General features: G+C 48.4%; 1 protein-coding gene across 6 annotated transcripts in view; it reads left to right on the forward strand.

Annotated features, from left to right (window-relative positions):
* The window catches only part of LOC141176359 (ABC-type organic anion transporter ABCA8-like), a 218629-nt gene that overhangs the window by 99567 nt on the left and 97304 nt on the right, over positions 1–21758 (forward strand). For 5 of the 6 annotated variants that reach the window (XM_073660306.1, XM_073660304.1, XM_073660305.1 and 2 more), the window contains one exon: positions 21209–21328. The exons of the other annotated variant lie outside the window; for it this stretch is intronic. In XM_073660306.1, coding sequence (XP_073516407.1) covers positions 21209–21328 — 120 coding nt within the window. The remainder of the gene's footprint in view (positions 1–21208; positions 21329–21758) is intronic. 6 annotated transcript variants of the gene reach the window in all.

Here is a 21758-nt window from a genome sequence, read left to right on the forward strand (position 1 = left end):
CACAGCGCCCTCTGTCTTTTGTTTCCTTAATACAGTACATTTCCAGCTTTTCTTTCCATCCTGCTTGGACTGTCCCTACGCTTATTGCTCATGTCAGCCCCGCAGTATTCGGCACAGCGCCCTCTGTCTTTTGTTTCCTTAATACAGTACATTTCCAGCTTTTCTTTCCGTCCTGCTTGGACTATCCCTACGCTTATTGCTCATGTCAGCCCCGCAGTATTGGGCACAGCGCCCTCTGTCTTTTGTTTCCTTAATACAGTACATTTCCAGCTTTTCTTTCCGTCCTGCTTGGACTGTCCCTACGCTTATTGCTCATGTCAGCCCCGCAGTATTCGGCACAGCGCCCTCTGTCTTTTGTTTCCTTAATACAGTACATTTCCAGCTTTTCTTTCCGTCCTGCTTGGACTATCTCTACGCTTATGGCTCATGTCAGCCCCGCAGTATTGGGCACAGCGCCCTCTGTCTTTTGTTTCCTTAATACAGTACATTTCCAGCTTTTCTTTCCGTCCTGCTCGGACTATCTCTACGCTTATTGCTCATGTCAGCCCCGCAGTATTGGGCACAGCGCCCTCTGTCTTTTGTTTCCTTAATACAGTACATTTCCAGCTTTTCTTTCCGTCCTGCTTGGACTATCCCTACGCTTATTGCTCATGTCAGCCCCGCAGTATTGGGCACAGCGCCCTCTGTCTTTTGTTTCCTTAATACAGTACATTTCCAGCTTTTCTTTCCGTCCTGCTTGGACTGTCCCTACGCTTATTGCTCATGTCAGCCCCGCAGTATTCGGCACAGCGCCCTCTGTCTTTTGTTTCCTTAATACAGTACATTTCCAGCTTTTCTTTCCGTCCTGCTCGGACTATCCCTACGCTTATTGCTCATCTCAGCCCCGCAGTATTGGGCACAGCGCCCTCTGTCTTTTGTTTCATTAATACAGTACATTTCCAGCTTTTCTTTCCATCCTGCTTGGACTATCCCTACGCTTATGGCTCATGTCAGCCCCGCAGTATTGGGCACAGCGCCCCCTGTCGTTTGTTTCCTTAATACAGTACATTTCCAGCTTTTCTTTCCGTCCTGCTCGGACTATCTCTACACTTATTGCTCATGTCAGCCCCGCAGTATTGGACACAGCGCCCCCTGTCTTTTGTTTCCTTAATACAGTACATTTCCAGCTTTACTTTCTGTCCTGCTCAGACTATCCCTACGCTTATGGCTCATGTCAGCCCCGCAGTATTGGGCACAGCGCCCTCTGTCTTTTGTTTCCTTAATACAGTACATTTCCAGCTTTTCTTTCTGTCCTGCTCGGACTATCCCTACGCTTATTGCTCATGTCAGCCCCGCAGTATTGGGCACAGCGCCCTCTGTCTTTTGTTTCCTTAATACAGTACATTTCCAGCTTTTCTTTCCATCCTGCTCGGACTATCTCTACACTTATTGCTCATGTCAGCGCCGCAGTATTGGGCACAGCGCCCTCTGTCTTTTGTTTCCTTAATACAGTACATTTCCAGCTTTTCTTTCCGTCCTGCTTGGACTATCTCTACGCTTATTGCTCATGTCAGCCCCGCAGTATTGGGCACAGCGCCCTCTGTCTTTTGTTTCCTTAATACAGTACATTTCCAGCTTTTCTTTCCGTCCTGCTTGGACTATCCCTACGCTTATTGCTCATGTCAGCCCCGCAGTATTGGGCACAGCGCCCTCTGTCTTTTGTTTCCTTAATACAGTACATTTCCAGCTTTTCTTTCCATCCTGCTCGGACTATCCCTACGCTTATTGCTCATGTCAGCCCCGCAGTATTGGGCACAGCGCCCTCTGTCTTTTGTTTCCTTAATACAGTACATTTCCAGCTTTTCTTTCCGTCCTGCTCGGACTAGCCCTACACTTATTGCTCATGTCAGCCCCGCAGTATTGGGCACAGCGCCCTCTGTCTTTTGTTTCCTTAATACAGTACATTTCCAGCTTTTCTTTCCGTCCTGCTCGGACTATCCCTACGCTTATTGCTCATGTCAGCCCCGCAGTATTCGGCACAGCACCCTCTGTCTTTTGTTTCCTTAATACAGTACATTTCCAGCTTTTCTTTCCGTCCTGCTTGGACTATCCCTACGCTTATTGCTCATGTCAGCCCCGCAGTATTGGGCACAGCGCCCTCTGTCTTTTGTTTCCTTAATACAGTACATTTCCAGCTTTTCTTTCCGTCCTGCTCGGACTAGCCCTACACTTATTGCTCATGTCAGCCCCGCAGTATTGGGCACAGCGCCCTCTGTCTTTTGTTTCCTTAATACAGTACATTTCCAGCTTTTCTTTCCGTCCTGCTCGGACTATCCCTACGCTTATTGCTCATGTCAGCCCCGCAGTATTGGGCACAGTGCCCTCTGTCTTTTGTTTCCTTAATACAGTACATTTCCAGCTTTTCTTTCCGTCCTGCTTGGACTATCCCTACGCTTATTGCTCATGTCAGCCCCGCAGTATTGGGCACAGCGCCCTCTGTCTTTTGTTTCCTTAATACAGTACATTTCCAGCTTTTCTTTCCGTCCTGCTCGGACTATCCCTACGCTTATTGCTCATGTCAGCCCCGCAGTATTGGGCACAGCGCCCTCTGTCTTTTGTTTCATTAATACAGTACATTTCCAGCTTTTCTTTCCATCCTGCTTGGACTATCCCTACGCTTATTGCTCATGTCAGCCCCGCAGTATTGGGCACAGCGCCCCCTGTCGTTTGTTTCCTTAATACAGTACATTTCCAGCTTTTCTTTCCATCCTGCTCGGACTATCTCTACACTTATTGCTTATGTCAGCCCCGCAGTATTGGACACAGCGCCCCCTGTCTTTTGTTTCCTTAATACAGTACATTTCCAGCTTTACTTTCTGTCCTGCTTGGACTATCTCTACGCTTATTGCTCATGTCAGCCCCGCAGTATTCGGCACAGCGCCCTCTGTCTTTTGTTTCCTTAATACAGTACATTTCCAGCTTTTCTTTCCGTCCTGCTCGGACTATCTCTACGCTTATTGCTCATGTCAGCCCCGCAGTATTGGGCACAGCGCCCTCTGTCTTTTGTTTCCTTAATACAGTACATTTCCAGCTTTTCTTTCTGTCCTGCTCGGACTATCCCTACGCTTATTGCTCATGTCAGCCCCGCAGTATTGGGCACAGCGCCCTCTGTCTTTTGTTTCCTTAATACAGTACATTTCCAGCTTTTCTTTCCGTCCTGCTCGGACTATCCCTACGCTTATGGCTCATGTCAGCCCCGCAGTATTGGGCACAGCGCCCTCTGTCTTTTGTTTCCTTAATACAGTACATTTCCAGCTTTTCTTTCTGTCCTGCTCGGACTATCCCTACGCTTATTGCTCATGTCAGCCCCGCAGTATTGGGCACAGCGCCCTCTGTCTTTTGTTTCCTTAATACAGTACATTTCCAGCTTTTCTTTCCGTCCTGCTCGGACTATCCCTACGCTTATTGCTCATGTCAGCCCCGCAGTATTGGGCACAGCGCCCTCTGTCTTTTGTTTCATTAATACAGTACATTTCCAGCTTTTCTTTTCGTCCTGCTCGGACTATCCCTACGCTTATTGCTCATGTCAGCCCCACAGTATTGGGCACAGCGCCCTCTGTCTTTTGTTTCCTTAATACAGTACATTTCCAGCTTTTCTTTCCGTCCTGCTCGGACTATCCCTACACTTATGGCTCATGTCAGCCCCGCAGTATTGGGCACAGCGCCCTCTGTCTTTTGTTTCCTTAATACAGTACATTTCCAACTTTTCTTTCCGTCCTGCTCGGACTATCTCTACGCTTATTTCTCATGTCAGCCCTGCAGTATTGGGCACAGCGCCCTCTGTCTTTTGTTTCCTTAATACAGTACATTTCCAGCTTTTCTTTCCGTCCTGCTCGGACTATCTCTATGCTTATTGCTCATGTCAGCCCCGCAGTATTGGGCACAGCGCCCTCTGTCTTTTGTTTCCTTAATACAGTACATTTCCAGCTTTTCTTTCCGTCCTGCTCGGACTATCTCTACGCTTATTGCTCATGTCAGCCCCGCAGTATTGGGCACAGCGCCCCCTGTCGTTTGTTTCCTTAATACAGTACATTTCCAGCTTTTCTTTCCGTCCTGCTCGGACTATCTCTACACTTATTGCTCATGTCAGCCCCGCAGTATTGGACACAGCGCCCCCTGTCTTTTGTTTCCTTAATACAGTAGATTTCCAGCTTTACTTTCTGTCCTGCTTGGACTATCTCTACGCTTATTGCTCATGTCAGCCCCGCAGTATTCGGCACAGCGCCCTCTGTCTTTTGTTTCCTTAATACAGTACATTTCCAGCTTTTCTTTCCGTCCTGCTCGGACTATCTCTACGCTTATTGCTCATGTCAGCCCCGCAGTATTGGGCACAGCGCCCTCTGTCTTTTGTTTCCTTAATACAGTACATTTCCAGCTTTTCTTTCCATCCTGCTTGGACTATCTCTACGCTTATTGCTCATGTCAGCCCCGCAGTAATCGGCACAGCGCCCTCTGTCTTTTGTTTCCTTAATACAGTACATTTCCAGCTTTTCTTTCCGTCCTGCTCGGACTATCCCTACGCTTATTGCTCATGTCAGCCCCGCAGTATTCGGCACAGCGCCCTCTGTCTTTTGTTTCCTTAATACAGTACATTTCCAGCTTTTCTTTCTGTCCTGCTCGGACTATCCCTACGCTTATTGCTCATGTCAGCCCCGCAGTATTGGGCACAGCGCCCTCTGTCTTTTGTTTCCTTAATACAGTACATTTCCAGCTTTTCTTTCCGTCCTGCTTGGACTGTCCCTACGCTTATTGCTCATGTCAGCCCCGCAGTATTCGGCACAGCGCCCTCTGTCTTTTGTTTCCTTAATGCAGTACATTTCCAGCTTTCCTTTCCGTCCTGCTCGGACTATCCCTAGGCTTATTGCTCATGTCAGCCCCGCAGTATTGGGCACAGCGCCCTCTGTCTTTTGTTTCCTTAATACAGTACATTTCCAGCTTTTCTTTCCGTCCTGCTCGGACTATCCCTACGCTTATTGCTCATGTCAGCCCCGCAGTATTGGGCACAGCGCCCTCTGTCTTTTGTTTCCTTAATACAGTACATTTCCAGCTTTTCTTTCCGTCCTGCTCGGACTATCTCTACGCTTATTGCTCATGTCAGCCCCGCAGTATTGGGCACAGCGTCCTCTGTCTTTTGTTTCATTAATACAGTACATTTCCAGCTTTTCTTTCCGTCCTGCTCGGACTATCCCTACGCTTATTGCTCATGTCAGCCCTGCAGTATTGGGCACAGCGCCCTCTGTCTTTTGTTTCCTTAATACAGTACATTTCCAGCTTTTCTTTCCGTCCTGCTCGGACTATCCCTACGCTTATTGCTCATGTCAGCCCCGCAGTATTGGGCACAGCGCCCTCTGTCTTTTGTTTCCTTAATACAGTACATTTCCAGCTTTTCTTTCCGTCCTGCTCGGACTATCCCTACGCTTATTGCTCATGTCAGCCCCGCAGTATTGGGCACAGCGCCCTCTGTCTTTTGTTTCCTTAATACAGTACATTTCCAGCTTTTCTTTCCGTCCTGCTCGGACTATCTCTACGCTTATTGCTCATGTCAGCCCCGCAGTATTGGGCACAGCGCCCTCTGTCTTTTGTTTCATTAATACAGTACATTTCCAGCTTTTCTTTCCGTCCTGCTCGGACTATCCCTACGCTTATTGCTCATGTCAGCCCTGCAGTATTGGGCACAGCGCCCTCTGTCTTTTGTTTCCTTAATACAGTACATTTCCAGCTTTTCTTTCCGTCCTGCTTGGACTATCCCTACACTTATGGCTCATGTCAGCCCCGCAGTATTGGGCACAGCGCCCTCTGTCTTTTGTTTCATTAATACAGTACATTTCCAGCTTTTCTTTCCGTCCTGCTCGGACTATCCCTACACTTATGGCTCATGTCAGCCCCGCAGTATTGGGCACAGCGCCCTCTGTCTTTTGTTTCATTAATACAGTACATTTCCAGCTTTTCTTTCCGTCCTGCTCGGACTATCTCTACGCTTATTGCTCATGTCAGCCCAGCAGTATTGGGCACAGCGCCCTCTGTCTTTTGTTTCATTAATACAGTACATTTCCAGCTTTTCTTTCCGTCCTGCTCGGACTATCTCTACGCTTATTGCTCATGTCAGCCCCGCAGTATTGGGCACAGCGCCCTCTGTCTTTTGTTTCATTAATACAGTACATTTCCAGCTTTTCTTTCCGTCCTGCTCGGACTATCCCTACGCTTATTGCTCATGTCAGCCCTGCAGTATTGGGCACAGCGCCCTCTGTCTTTTGTTTCCTTAATACAGTACATTTCCAGCTTTTCTTTCCGTCCTGCTCGGACTATCCCTACGCTTATTGCTCATGTCAGCCCCGCAGTATTGGGCACAGCGCCCTCTGTCTTTTGTTTCCTTAATACAGTACATTTCCAGCTTTTCTTTCCGTCCTGCTCGGACTATCCCTACACTTATGGCTCATGTCAGCCCCGCAGTATTGGGCACAGCGCCCTCTGTCTTTTGTTTCATTAATACAGTACATTTCCAGCTTTTCTTTCCGTCCTGCTCGGACTATCCCTACACTTATGGCTCATGTCAGCCCCGCAGTATTGGGCACAGCGCCCTCTGTCTTTTGTTTCCTTAATACAGTACATTTCCAGCTTTTCTTTCCGTCCTGCTCGGACTATCTCTACGCTTATTGCTCATGTCAGCCCCGCAGTATTGGGCACAGCGCCCTCTGTCTTTTGTTTCCTTAATACAGTACATTTCCAGCTTTTCTTTCCGTCCTGCTCGGACTATCTCTACGCTTATTGCTCATGTCAGCCCCGCAGTATTGGGCACAGCGCCCCCTGTCGTTTGTTTCCTTAATACAGTACATTTCCAGCTTTTCTTTCCGTCCTGCTCGGACTATCTCTACACTTATTGCTCATGTCAGCCCCGCAGTATTGGACACAGCGCCCCCTGTCTTTTGTTTCCTTAATACAGTAGATTTCCAGCTTTACTTTCTGTCCTGCTTGGACTATCTCTACGCTTATTGCTCATGTCAGCCCCGCAGTATTGGGCACAGCGCCCTCTGTCTTTTGTTTCCTTAATACAGTACATTTCCAGCTTTTCTTTCCGTCCTGCTCGGACTATCTCTACGCTTATTGCTCATGTCAGCCCCGCAGTATTGGGCACAGCGCCCTCTGTCTTTTGTTTCCTTAATACAGTACATTTCCAGCTTTTCTTTCTGTCCTGCTCGGACTATCCCTACGCTTATTGCTCATGTCAGCCCCGCAGTATTGGGCACAGCGCCCTCTGTCTTTTGTTTCCTTAATACAGTACATTTCCAGCTTTTCTTTCTGTCCTGCTCGGACTATCCCTACGCTTATTGCTCATGTCAGCCCCGCAGTATTGGGCACAGCGCCCTCTGTCTTTTGTTTCCTTAATACAGTCCATTTCTAGCTTTTCTTTCCGTCCTGCTCGGACTATCCCTACGCTTATTGCTCATGTCAGCCCCGCAGTATTGGGCACAGCGCCCTCTGTCTTTTGTTTCCTTAATACAGTACATTTCCAGCTTTTCGTTCCATCCTGCTTGGACTATCTCTACGCTTATTGCTCATGTCAGCCCCGCAGTATTGGGCACAGCGCCCTCTGTCTTTTGTTTCCTTAATACAGTCCATTTCCAGCTTTTCTTTCCGTCCTGCTCGGACTATCCCTACGCTTATTGCTCATGTCAGCCCCGCAGTATTGGGCACAGCGCCCTCTGTCTTTTGTTTCCTTAATACAGTCCATTTCCAGCTTTTCTTTCCGTCCTGCTTGGACTATCCCTACGCTTATTGCTCATGTCAGCCCCGCAGTATTGGGCACAGCGCCCTCTGTCTTTTGTTTCCTTAATACAGTACATTTCCAGCTTTTCTTTCCATCCTGCTTGGACTATCTCTACGCTTATGGCTCATGTCAGCCCCGCAGTATTGGGCACAGCGCCCTCTGTCTTTTGTTTCCTTAATACAGTACATTTCCAGCTTTTCTTTCCGTCCTGCTTGGACTATCTCTACGCTTATTGCTCATGTCAGCCCCGCAGTATTGGGCACAGCGCCCTCTGTCTTTTGTTTCCTTAATACAGTACATTTCCAGCTTTTCTTTCTGTCCTGCTCGGACTATCCCTACGCTTATTGCTCATGTCAGCCCCGCAGTATTGGGCACAGCGCCCTCTGTCTTTTGTTTCCTTAATACAGTCCATTTCCAGCTTTTCTTTCCGTCCTGCTCGGACTATCCCTACGCTTATTGCTCATGTCAGCCCCGCAGTATTGGGCACAGCTCCCTCTGTCTTTTGTTTCCTTAATACAGTACATTTCCAGCTTTTCTTTCCGTCCTGCTCGGACTATCCCTACGCTTATTGCTCATGTCAGCCCCGCAGTATTGGGCACAGCGCCCTCTGTCTTTTGTTTCCTTAATACAGTACATTTCCAGCTTTCCTTTCCGTCCTGCTCGGACTATCCCTACGCTTATTGCTCATGTCAGCCCCGCAGTATTGGGCACAGCGCCCTCTGTCTTTTGTTTCCTTAATACAATACATTTCCAGCTTTTCTTTCCGTCCTGCTCGGACTATCCCTACACTTATGGCTCATGTCAGCCCCGCAGTATTGGGCACAGCGCCCCCTGTCTTTTGTTTCATTAATACAGTACATTTCCAGCTTTTCTTTCCGTCCTGCTCGGACTATCCCTACGCTTATTGCTCATTTCAGCCCCGCAGTATTGGGCACAGCGCCCTCTGTCTTTTGTTTCCTTAATACAGTACATTTCCAGCTTTTCTTTCCGTCCTGCTCGGACTATCCCTACGCTTATTGCTCATGTCAGCCCCGCAGTATTGGGCACAGCGCCCTCTGTCTTTTGTTTCCTTAATACAGTACATTTCCAGCTTTTCTTTCCGTCCTGCTCGGACTATCTCTACACTTATTGCTCATGTCAGCCCCGCAGTATTGGGCACAGCGCCCTCTGTCTTTTGTTTCCTTAATACAGTACATTTCCAGCTTTTCTTTCCGTCCTGCTCGGACTATCCCTACGCTTATTGCTCATGTCAGCCCCGCAGTATTGGGCACAGCACCCTCTGTCTTTTGTTTCCTTAATACAGTACATTTCCAGCTTTTCTTTCCGTCCTGCTCGGACTATCCCTACGCTTATTGCTCATGTCAGCCCCGCAGTATTGGGCACAGCGCCCTCTGTCTTTTGTTTCCTTAATACAGTACATTTCCAGCTTTTCTTTCCATCCTGCTTGGACTATCTCTACGCTTATGGCTCATGTCAGCCCCGCAGTATTGGGCACAGCGCCCTCTGTCTTTTGTTTCCTTAATACAGTACATTTCCAGCTTTTCTTTCCGTCCTGCTCGGACTATCTCTACGCTTATTGCTCATGTCAGCCCCGCAGTATTGGGCACAGCGCCCTCTGTCTTTTGTTTCCTTAATACAGTACATTTCCAGCTTTTCTTTCTGTCCTGCTCGGACTATCCCTACGCTTATTGCTCATGTCAGCCCCGCAGTATTGGGTACAGCGCCCTCTGTCTTTTGTTTCCTTAATACAGTCCATTTCCAGCTTTTCTTTCCGTCCTGCTCGGACTATCCCTACGCTTATTGCTCATGTCAGCCCCGCAGTATTGGGCACAGCGCCCTCTGTCTTTTGTTTCCTTAATACAGTACATTTCCAGCTTTTCTTTCCGTCCTGCTCGGACTATCCCTACGCTTATTGCTCATGTCAGCCCCGCAGTATTGGGCACAGCGCCCTCTGTCTTTTGTTTCCTTAATACAGTACATTTCCAGCTTTTCTTTCCGTCCTGCTCGGACTATCCCTACACTTATGGCTTATGTCAGCCCCGCAGTATTGGGCACAGCGCCCTCTGTCTTTTGTTTCATTAATACAGTACATTTCCAGCTTTTCTTTCCGTCCTGCTCGGACTATCCCTACGCTTATTGCTCATGTCAGCCCCGCAGTATTGGGCACAGCGCCCTCTGTCTTTTGTTTCCTTAATACAGTACATTTCCAGCTTTTCTTTCCGTCCTGCTCGGACTATCTCTACGCTTATTGCTCATGTCAGCCCCGCAGTATTGGGCACAGCGCCCTCTGTCTTTTGTTTCCTTAATACAGTACATTTCCAGCTTTTCTTTCCGTCCTGCTCGGACTATCTCTACCCTTATTGCTCATGTCAGCCCCGCAGTATTGGGCACAGCGCCCTCTGTCTTTTGTTTCCTTAATACAGTCCATTTCCAGCTTTTCTTTCCGTCCTGCTCGGACTATCTCTACGCTTATTGCTCATGTCAGCCCCGCAGTATTGGGCACAGCGCCCTCTGTCTTTTGTTTCCTTAATACAGTACATTTCCAGCTTTTCTTTCCGTCCTGCTCGGACTATCTCTACACTTATTGCTCATGTCAGCCCCGCAGTATTGGGCACAGCGCCCTCTGTCTTTTGTTTCCTTAATACAGTACATTTCCAGCTTTTCTTTCCGTCCTGCTCGGACTATCCCTACGCTTATTGCTCATGTCAGCCCCGCAGTATTGGGCACAGCGCCCTCTGTCTTTTGTTTCCTTAATACAGTACATTTCCAGCTTTTCTTTCCGTCCTGCTCGGACTATCCCTACGCTTATTGCTCATGTCAGCCCCGCAGTATTGGGCACAGCACCCTCTGTCTTTTATTTCCTTAATACAGTACATTTCCAGCTTTTCTTTCCGTCCTGCTCGCACTATCCCTACGCTTATTGCTCATGTCAGCCCCGCAGTATTGGGCACAGCACCCTCTGTCTTTTGTTTCATTAATACAGTACATTTCCAGCTTTTCTTTCCGTCCTGCTCGGACTATCCCTACGCTTATTGCTCATGTCAGCCCCGCAGTATTGGGCACAGCGCCCCCTGTCGTTTGTTTCCTTAATACAGTACATTTCCAGCTTTTCTTTCTGTCCTGCTCGGACTATCTCTACGCTTATTGCTCATGTCAGCCCCGCAGTATTGGGCACAGCGCCCTCTGTCTTTTGTTTCCTTAATACAGTACATTTCCAGCTTTTCTTTCCGTCCTGCTCGGACTATCTCTAATCTTATTGCTCATGTCAGCCCCGCAGTATTGGGCACAGCACCCTCTGTCTTTTGTTTCCTTAATACAGTACATTTCCAGCTTTTCTTTCCATCCTGCTTGGACTGTCCCTACGCTTATTGCTCATGTCAGCCCCGCAGTATTGGGCACAGCGCCCTCTGTCTTTTGTTTCCTTAATACAGTCCATTTCCAGCTTTTCTTTCCGTCCTGCTCGGACTATCCCTACGCTTATTGCTCATGTCAGCCCCGCAGTATTGGGCACAGCGCCCTCTGTCTTTTGTTTCATTAATACAGTACATTTCCAGCTTTTCTTTCCATCCTGCTTGGACTATCCCTACGCTTATTGCTCATGTCAGCCCCGCAGTATTGGGCACCGCGCCCCCTGTCGTTTGTTTCCTTAATACAGTACATTTCCAGCTTTTCTTTCCATCCTGCTCGGACTATCTCTACACTTATTGCTCATGTCAGCCCCGCAGTATTGGACACAGCGCCCCCTGTCTTTTGTTTCCTTAATACAGTACATTTCCAGCTTTACTTTCTGTCCTGCTTGGACTATCCCTACGCTTATTGCTCATGTCAGCCCCGCAGTATTGGGCACAGCGCCCTCTGTCTTTTGTTTCCTTAATACAGTACATTTCCAGCTTTTCTTTCCGTCCTGCTCGGACTATCCCTACGCTTATTGCTCATGTCAGCCCCGCAGTATTGGGCACAGCGCCCTCTGTCTTTTGTTTCCTTAATACAGTACGTTTCCAGCTTTTCTTTCCGTCCTGCTCGGACTATCTCTACACTTATTGCTCATGTCAGCCCCGCAGTATTGGGCACAGCGCCCTCTGTCTTTTGTTTCCTTAATACAGTACATTTCCAGCTTTTCTTTCCGTCCTGCTCGGACTATCTCTACACTTATTGCTCATGTAAGCCCCGCAGTATTGGACACAGCGCCCTCTGTCTTTTGTTTCCTTAATACAGTACATTTCCAGCTTTTCTTTCCGTCCTGCTCGGACTATCTCTACGCTTATTGCTCATGTCAGCCCCGCAGTATTGGGCACAGCGCCCTCTGTCTTTTGTTTCCTTAATACAGTACATTTCCAGCTTTTCTTTCCGTCCTGCTTGGACTATCCCTACGCTTATTGCTCATGTCAGCCCCGCAGTATTGGGCACAGCGCCCTCTGTCTTTTGTTTCCTTAATACAGTACATTTCCAGCTTTTCTTTCCGTCCTGCTTGGACTATCTCTACGCTTATGGCTCATGTCAGCCCCGCAGTATTGGGCACAGCGCCCTCTGTCTTTTGTTTCCTTAATACAGTACATTTCCAGCTTTTCTTTCCGTCCTGCTCGGACTATCCCTACTCTTATTGCTCATGTCAGCCCCGCAGTATTGGGCACAGCGCCCTCTGTCTTTTGTTTCCTTAATACAGTACATTTCCAGCTTTTCTTTCCATCCTGCTTGGACTATCCCTACGCTTATTGCTCATGTCAGCCCCGCAGTATTGGGCACAGCGCCCCCTGTCGTTTGTTTCCTTAATACAGTACATTTCCACCTTTTCTTTCCGTCCTGCTCGGACTATCTCTACACTTATTGCTCATGTCAGCCCCGCAGTATTGGACACAGCGCCCCCTGTCTTTTGTTTCCTTAATACAGTACATTTCCAGCTTTACTTTCTGTCCTGCTTGGACTATCCCTACGCTTATTGCTCATGTCAGCCCCGCAGTATTGGGCACAGCGCCCTCTGTCTTTTGTTTCCTTAATACAGTACATTTCCAGCTTTTCTTTCCGTCCTGCTCGGACTATCTCTACGCTTATTGCTCATGTCAGCCCCGCAGTATTGGGCACAGCGCCCTCTGTCTTTTGTTTCTTTAATACAGTCCATTTCCAGCTTTTCTTTCCGTCCTGCTCGGACTATCCCTACGCTTATTGCTCATGTCAGCCCTGCAGTATTGGGCACAGCGCCCTCTGTCTTTTGTTTCCTTAATACAGTACATTTCCAGCTTTTCTTTCCGTCCTGCTCGGACTATCCCTACGCTTATTGCTCATGTCAGCCCCGCAGTATTGGGCACAGCGCCCTCTGTCTTTTGTTTCCTTAATACAGTACATTTCCAGCTTTTCTTTCCGTCCTGCTCGGACTATCCCTACACTTATGGCTCATGTCAGCCCCGCAGTATTGGGCACAGCGCCCTCTGTCTTTTGTTTCATTAATACAGTACATTTCCAGCTTTTCTTTCCGTCCTGCTCGGACTATCCCTACACTTATGGCTCATGTCAGCCCCGCAGTATTGGGCACAGCGCCCTCTGTCTTTTGTTTCCTTAATACAGTACATTTCCAGCTTTTCTTTCCGTCCTGCTCGGACTATCTCTACGCTTATTGCTCATGTCAGCCCCGCAGTATTGGGCACAGCGCCCTCTGTCTTTTGTTTCATTAATACAGTACATTTCCAGCTTTTCTTTCCGTCCTGCTCGGACTATCTCTACGCTTATTGCTCATGTCAGCCCCGCAGTATTGGGCACAGCGCCCTCTGTCTTTTGTTTCATTAATACAGTACATTTCCAGCTTTTCTTTCCGTCCTGCTCGGACTATCCCTACGCTTATTGCTCATGTCAGCCCTGCAGTATTGGGCACAGCGCCCTCTGTCTTTTGTTTCCTTAATACAGTACATTTCCAGCTTTTCTTTCCGTCCTGCTCGGACTATCCCTACGCTTATTGCTCATGTCAGCCCCGCAGTATTGGGCACAGCGCCCTCTGTCTTTTGTTTCCTTAATACAGTACATTTCCAGCTTTTCTTTCCGTCCTGCTCGGACTATCCCTACACTTATGGCTCATGTCAGCCCCGCAGTATTGGGCACAGCGCCCTCTGTCTTTTGTTTCATTAATACAGTACATTTCCAGCTTTTCTTTCCGTCCTGCTCGGACTATCCCTACACTTATGGCTCATGTCAGCCCCGCAGTATTGGGCACAGCGCCCTCTGTCTTTTGTTTCCTTAATACAGTACATTTCCAGCTTTTCTTTCCGTCCTGCTCGGACTATCTCTACGCTTATTGCTCATGTCAGCCCCGCAGTATTGGGCACAGCGCCCTCTGTCTTTTGTTTCCTTAATACAGTACATTTCCAGCTTTTCTTTCCGTCCTGCTCGGACTATCTCTACGCTTATTGCTCATGTCAGCCCCGCAGTATTGGGCACAGCGCCCCCTGTCGTTTGTTTCCTTAATACAGTACATTTCCAGCTTTTCTTTCCGTCCTGCTCGGACTATCTCTACACTTATTGCTCATGTCAGCCCCGCAGTATTGGACACAGCGCCCCCTGTCTTTTGTTTCCTTAATACAGTAGATTTCCAGCTTTACTTTCTGTCCTGCTTGGACTATCTCTACGCTTATTGCTCATGTCAGCCCCGCAGTATTCGGCACAGCGCCCTCTGTCTTTTGTTTCCTTAATACAGTACATTTCCAGCTTTTCTTTCCGTCCTGCTCGGACTATCTCTACGCTTATTGCTCATGTCAGCCCCGCAGTATTGGGCACAGCGCCCTCTGTCTTTTGTTTCCTTAATACAGTACATTTCCAGCTTTTCTTTCTGTCCTGCTCGGACTATCCCTACGCTTATTGCTCATGTCAGCCCCGCAGTATTGGGCACAGCGCCCTCTGTCTTTTGTTTCCTTAATACAGTACATTTCCAGCTTTTCTTTCTGTCCTGCTCGGACTATCCCTACGCTTATTGCTCATGTCAGCCCCGCAGTATTGGGCACAGCGCCCTCTGTCTTTTGTTTCCTTAATACAGTCCATTTCCAGCTTTTCTTTCCGTCCTGCTCGGACTATCCCTACGCTTATTGCTCATGTCAGCCCCGCAGTATTGGGCACAGCGCCCTCTGTCTTTTGTTTCCTTAATACAGTACATTTCCAGCTTTTCGTTCCATCCTGCTTGGACTATCTCTACGCTTATTGCTCATGTCAGCCCCGCAGTATTGGGCACAGCGCCCTCTGTCTTTTGTTTCCTTAATACAGTCCATTTCCAGCTTTTCTTTCCGTCCTGCTCGGACTATCCCTACGCTTATTGCTCATGTCAGCCCCGCAGTATTGGGCACAGCGCCCTCTGTCTTTTGTTTCCTTAATACAGTCCATTTCCAGCTTTTCTTTCCGTCCTGCTTGGACTATCCCTACGCTTATTGCTCATGTCAGCCCCGCAGTATTGGGCACAGCGCCCTCTGTCTTTTGTTTCCTTAATACAGTACATTTCCAGCTTTTCTTTCCATCCTGCTTGGACTATCTCTACGCTTATGGCTCATGTCAGCCCCGCAGTATTGGGCACAGCGCCCTCTGTCTTTTGTTTCCTTAATACAGTACATTTCCAGCTTTTCTTTCCGTCCTGCTTGGACTATCTCTACGCTTATTGCTCATGTCAGCCCCGCAGTATTGGGCACAGCGCCCTCTGTCTTTTGTTTCCTTAATACAGTACATTTCCAGCTTTTCTTTCTGTCCTGCTCGGACTATCCCTACGCTTATTGCTCATGTCAGCCCCGCAGTATTGGGCACAGCGCCCTCTGTCTTTTGTTTCCTTAATACAGTCCATTTCCAGCTTTTCTTTCCGTCCTGCTCGGACTATCCCTACGCTTATTGCTCATGTCAGCCCCGCAGTATTGGGCACAGCTCCCTCTGTCTTTTGTTTCCTTAATACAGTACATTTCCAGCTTTTCTTTCCGTCCTGCTCGGACTATCCCTACGCTTATTGCTCATGTCAGCCCCGCAGTATTGGGCACAGCGCCCTCTGTCTTTTGTTTCCTTAATACAGTACATTTCCAGCTTTCCTTTCCGTCCTGCTCGGACTATCCCTACGCTTATTGCTCATGTCAGCCCCGCAGTATTGGGCACAGCGCCCTCTGTCTTTTGTTTCCTTAATACAATACATTTCCAGCTTTTCTTTCCGTCCTGCTCGGACTATCCCTACACTTATGGCTCATGTCAGCCCCGCAGTATTGGGCACAGCGCCCTCTGTCTTTTGTTTCATTAATACAGTACATTTCCAGCTTTTCTTTCCGTCCTGCTCGGACTATCCCTACGCTTATTGCTCATTTCAGCCCCGCAGTATTGGGCACAGCGCCCTCTGTCTTTTGTTTCCTTAATACAGTACATTTCCAGCTTTTCTTTCCGTCCTGCTCGGACTATCCCTACGCTTATTGCTCATGTCAGCCCCGCAGTATTGGGCACAGCGCCCTCTGTCTTTTGTTTCCTTAATACAGTACATTTCCAGCTTTTCTTTCCGTCCTGCTCGGACTATCTCTACACTTATTGCTCATGTCAGCCCCGCAGTATTGGGCACAGCGCCCTCTGTCTTTTGTTTCCTTAATACAGTACATTTCCAGCTTTTCTTTCCGTCCTGCTCGGACTATCCCTACGCTTATTGCTCATGTCAGCCCCGCAGTATTGGGCACAGCACCCTCTGTCTTTTGTTTCCTTAATACAGTACATTTCCAGCTTTTCTTTCCGTCCTGCTCGGACTATCCCTACGCTTATTGCTCATGTCAGCCCCGCAGTATTGGGCACAGCGCCCTCTGTCTTTTGTTTCCTTAATACAGTACATTTCCAGCTTTTCTTTCCATCCTGCTTGGACTATCTCTACGCTTATGGCTCATGTCAGCCCCGCAGTATTGGGCACAGCGCCCTCTGTCTTTTGTTTCCTTAATACAGTACATTTCCAGCTTTTCTTTCCGTCCTGCTCGGACTATCTCTACGCTTATTGCTCATGTCAGCCCCGCAGTATTGGGCACAGCGCCCTCTGTCTTTTGTTTCCTTAATACAGTACATTTCCAGCTTTTCTTTCTGTCCTGCTCGGACTATCCCTACGCTTATTGCTCATGTCAGCCCCGCAGTATTGGGTACAGCGCCCTCTGTCTTTTGTTTCCTTAATACAGTCCATTTCCAGCTTTTCTTTCCGTCCTGCTCGGACTATCCCTACGCTTATTGCTCATGTCAGCCCCGCAGTATTGGGCACAGCGCCCTCTGTCTTTTGTTTCCTTAATACAGTACATTTCCAGCTTTTCTTTCCGTCCTGCTCGGACTATCCCTACGCTTATTGCTCATGTCAGCCCCGCAGTATTGGGCACAGCGCCCTCTGTCTTTTGTTTCCTTAATACAGTACATTTCCAGCTTTTCTTTCCGTCCTGCTCGGACTATCCCTACACTTATGGCTTATGTCAGCCCCGCAGTATTGGGCACAGCGCCCTCTGTCTTTTGTTTCATTAATACAGTACATTTCCAGCTTTTCTTTCCGTCCTGCTCGGACTATCCCTACGCTTATTGCTCATGTCAGCCCCGCAGTATTGGGCACAGCGCCCTCTGTCTTTTGTTTCCTTAATACAGTACATTTCCAGCTTTTCTTTCCGTCCTGCTCGGACTATCTCTACGCTTATTGCTCATGTCAGCCCCGCAGTATTGGGCACAGCGCCCTCTGTCTTTTGTTTCCTTAATACAGTACATTTCCAGCTTTTCTTTCCGTCCTGCTCGGACTATCTCTACCCTTATTGCTCATGTCAGCCCCGCAGTATTGGGCACAGCGCCCTCTGTCTTTTGTTTCCTTAATACAGTCCATTTCCAGCTTTTCTTTCCGTCCTGCTCGGACTATCTCTACGCTTATTGCTCATGTCAGCCCCGCAGTATTGGGCACAGCGCCCTCTGTCTTTTGTTTCCTTAATACAGTACATTTCCAGCTTTTCTTTCCGTCCTGCTCGGACTATCTCTACACTTATTGCTCATGTCAGCCCCGCAGTATTGGGCACAGCGCCCTCTGTCTTTTGTTTCCTTAATACAGTACATTTCCAGCTTTTCTTTCCGTCCTGCTCGGACTATCCCTACGCTTATTGCTCATGTCAGCCCCGCAGTATTGGGCACAGCGCCCTCTGTCTTTTGTTTCCTTAATACAGTACATTTCCAGCTTTTCTTTCCGTCCTGCTCGGACTATCCCTACGCTTATTGCTCATGTCAGCCCCGCAGTATTGGGCACAGCGCCCTCTGTCTTTTATTTCCTTAATACAGTACATTTCCAGCTTTTCTTTCCGTCCTGCTCGCACTATCCCTACGCTTATTGCTCATGTCAGCCCCGCAGTATTGGGCACAGCACCCTCTGTCTTTTGTTTCATTAATACAGTACATTTCCAGCTTTTCTTTCCGTCCTGCTCGGACTATCCCTACGCTTATTGCTCATGTCAGCCCCGCAGTATTGGGCACAGCGCCCCCTGTCGTTTTTTTCCTTAATACAGTACATTTCCAGCTTTTCTTTCCGTCCTGCTCGGACTATCTCTACGCTTATTGCTCATGTCAGCCCCGCAGTATTGGGCACAGCGCCCTCTGTCTTTTGTTTCCTTAATACAGTACATTTCCAGCTTTTCTTTCCGTCCTGCTCGGACTATCTCTACTCTTATTGCTCATGTCAGCCCCGCAGTATTGGGCACAGCACCCTCTGTCTTTTGTTTCCTTAATACAGTACATTTCCAGCTTTTCTTTCCATCCTGCTTGGACTGTCCCTACGCTTATTGCTCATGTCAGCCCCGCAGTATTGGGCACAGCGCCCTCTGTCTTTTGTTTCCTTAATACAGTCCATTTCCAGCTTTTCTTTCCGTCCTGCTCGGACTATCCCTACGCTTATTGCTCATGTCAGCCCCGCAGTATTGGGCACAGCGCCCTCTGTCTTTTGTTTCATTAATACAGTACATTTCCAGCTTTTCTTTCCATCCTGCTTGGACTATCCCTACGCTTATTGCTCATGTCAGCCCCGCAGTATTGGGCACAGCGCCCCCTGTCGTTTGTTTCCTTAATACAGTACATTTCCAGCTTTTCTTTCCATCCTGCTCGGACTATCTCTACACTTATTGCTCATGTCAGCCCCGCAGTATTGGACACAGCGCCCCCTGTCTTTTGTTTCCTTAATACAGTACATTTCCAGCTTACTTTCTGTCCTGCTTGGACTATCCCTACGCTTATTGCTCATGTCAGCCCCGCAGTATTGGGCACAGCGCCCTCTGTCTTTTGTTTCCTTAATACAGTACATTTCCAGCTTTTCTTTCCGTCCTGCTCGGACTATCCCTACGCTTATTGCTCATGTCAGCCCCGCAGTATTGGGCACAGCGCCCTCTGTCTTTTGTTTCCTTAATACAGTACGTTTCCAGCTTTTCTTTCCGTCCTGCTCGGACTATCTCTACGCTTATTGCTCATGTCAGCCCCGCAGTATTGGGCACAGCGCCCTCTGTCTTTTGTTTCCTTAATACAGTACATTTCCAGCTTTTCTTTCCGTCCTGCTCGGACTATCTCTACGCTTATTGCTCATGTCAGCCCCGCAGTATTGGGCACAGCGCCCTCTGTCTTTTGTTTCCTTAATACAGTACATTTCCAGCTTTTCTTTCCGTCCAGCTCGGACTATCCCTACGCTTATTGCTCATGTCAGCCCCGCAGTATTCAGCACAGCGCCCTCTGTCTTTGGTTTCCTTAATACAGTACGTTTCCAGCTTTTCTTTCCGTCCTGCTTGGACTGTCCCTACGCTTATTGCTCATGTCAGCCCCACAGTATTCAGCACAGCGCCCTCTGTCTTTGGTTTCCTTAATACAGTACGTTTCCAGCTTTTCTTTCCGTCCTGCTTGGACTGTCCCTACGCTTATTGCTCATGTCAGCCCCGCAGTATTGGGCACAGCGCCCTCTGTCTTTTGTTTCATTAATACAGTACATTTCCAGCTTTTCTTTCCGTCCTGCTCGGACTATCCCTACGCTTATGGCTCATGTCAGCCCCGCAGTATTGGGCACAGCGCCCTCTGTCTTTTGTTTCATTAATACAGTACATTTCCAGCTTTTCTTTCCGTCCTGCTCGGACTATCCCTACGCTTATTGCTCATGTCAGCCCCGCAGTATTGGGCACAGCGCCCTCTGTCTTTTGTTTCCTTAATACAGTACATTTCCAGCTTTTCTTTCCGTCCTGCTCGGACTATCTCTACTCTTATTGCTCATGTCAGCCCCGCAGTATTGGGCACAGCGCCCTCTGTCTTTTGTTTCCTTAATACAGTACATTTCCAGCTTTTCTTTCCATCCTGCTTGGACTATCTCTACGCTTATTGCTCATGTCAGCCCCGCAGTATTGGGCACAGCGCCCTCTGTCTTTTGTTTCCTTAATACAGTACATTTCCAGCTTTTCTTTCCGTCCTGCTCGGACTATCCCTACGCTTATGGCTCATGTCAGCCCCGCAGTATTGGGCACAGCACCCTCTGTCTTTTGTTTCCTTAATACAGTACATTTCCAGCTTTTCTTTCCGTCCTGCTCGGACTATCCCTACGCTTATGGCTCATGTCAGCCCCGCAGTATTGGGCACAGCGCCCTCTGTCTTTTGTTTCCTTAATACAGTACATTTCCAGCTTTTCTTTCCGTCCTGCTCGGACTATCCCTACGCTTATGGCTCATGTCAGCCCCGCAGTATTGGGCACAGCACCCTCTGTCTTTTGTTTCCTTAATACAGTACATTTCCAGCTTTTCTTTCCGTCCTGCTCGGACTATCCCTACGCTTATGGCTCATGTCAGCCCTGCAGTATTGGACACAGCGCCCCCTGTCTTTTGTTTCCTTAATACAGTACATTTCCAGCTTTTTTTTCCGTCCTGCTCGGACTATCCCTACGCTTATTGCTCATGTCAGCCCCGCAGTATTGCCGTGACCCGTTACCATTCTATCACGCGGCTCCACGGCCTTATTCCTCTGTACAGAATGGATTAAGGTGTTCTCCATAGCACCTGTTTCGAGCCTTAGGCCCCGGACGAATGTCAGCAGGGAGTCTTTTAAGGCTTCATACGGTCCAAAACAATCTGTACTCTCAGCCCACTGCACTTTGAACTTGACCTTGTCACACTACTCAACACTCTGTCTCTATCTGACTCTATCCAGGAAACACAGTCCTGTTCCTATCACTAAACCCTCCCCCTGTGACTAAACTACTTCTGACCCTACTGTCTCTTGCTGGGCAGACTTATCACAGGACTACCAAGAGCCGCAGGACATAGTTCACACTTCACATGACACCACATATCTATATATAAAAACATATGACACTATTCACATTGCGCGATTGTTGACTTCAGGGGCAGGGACACGAAAGTATAGTCCACACCCTTACACACCCATAAACCCATCCGTACATTGCAGGTGGGGAGGATCCTTTCTGACCTGGACATGACCGACATCCAGAATGTGGCCGCCAACAAACTCAGCGGAGGGCAGAGACGGAAGCTCACACTCTCCATAGCTCTGCTGGGAGATCCCGAGGTAAGTGGCTCCTGCAGAGGAAGATGTCAGCTGGAAACAGACTGTGAGGTGACCACAGCGGATCCCCAACATCCTGTGTGATCCCCATCATCCTGAGTGAACCCCATCATCTTATGTGATCCCCATCATCATCTATGATTTCCAACATCCTGTGTGATCCCCATGATCCTGTGTGATCCCCAACATCCTATGTGATCCCCATCATCCTGTGTGATCCCCAACATCCTGTGTGATCCCCATGATCCTGTGTGATCCCCAACATCCTATGTGATCCCCATCATCCTGTGTGATCCCCAACATCCTGTGTGATCCCCATCATCCTGTGTGATCCCCAACATCCTGTGTGATCCCCATGAACCTCTGTGACCCCATCACCCTCTGTGATCCCCATCATCCTGTGTGTCAGGGGACAGTCAAGAAATCATACTGA

This window comes from Phyllobates terribilis, unplaced genomic scaffold, assembly GCF_046119375.1.
Source record: "Phyllobates terribilis strain yellow unplaced genomic scaffold, ASM4611937v1 Scaffold_25__1_contigs__length_18738178, whole genome shotgun sequence".
NCBI classification, from domain to species: Eukaryota; Metazoa; Chordata; class Amphibia; order Anura; family Dendrobatidae; genus Phyllobates; species Phyllobates terribilis.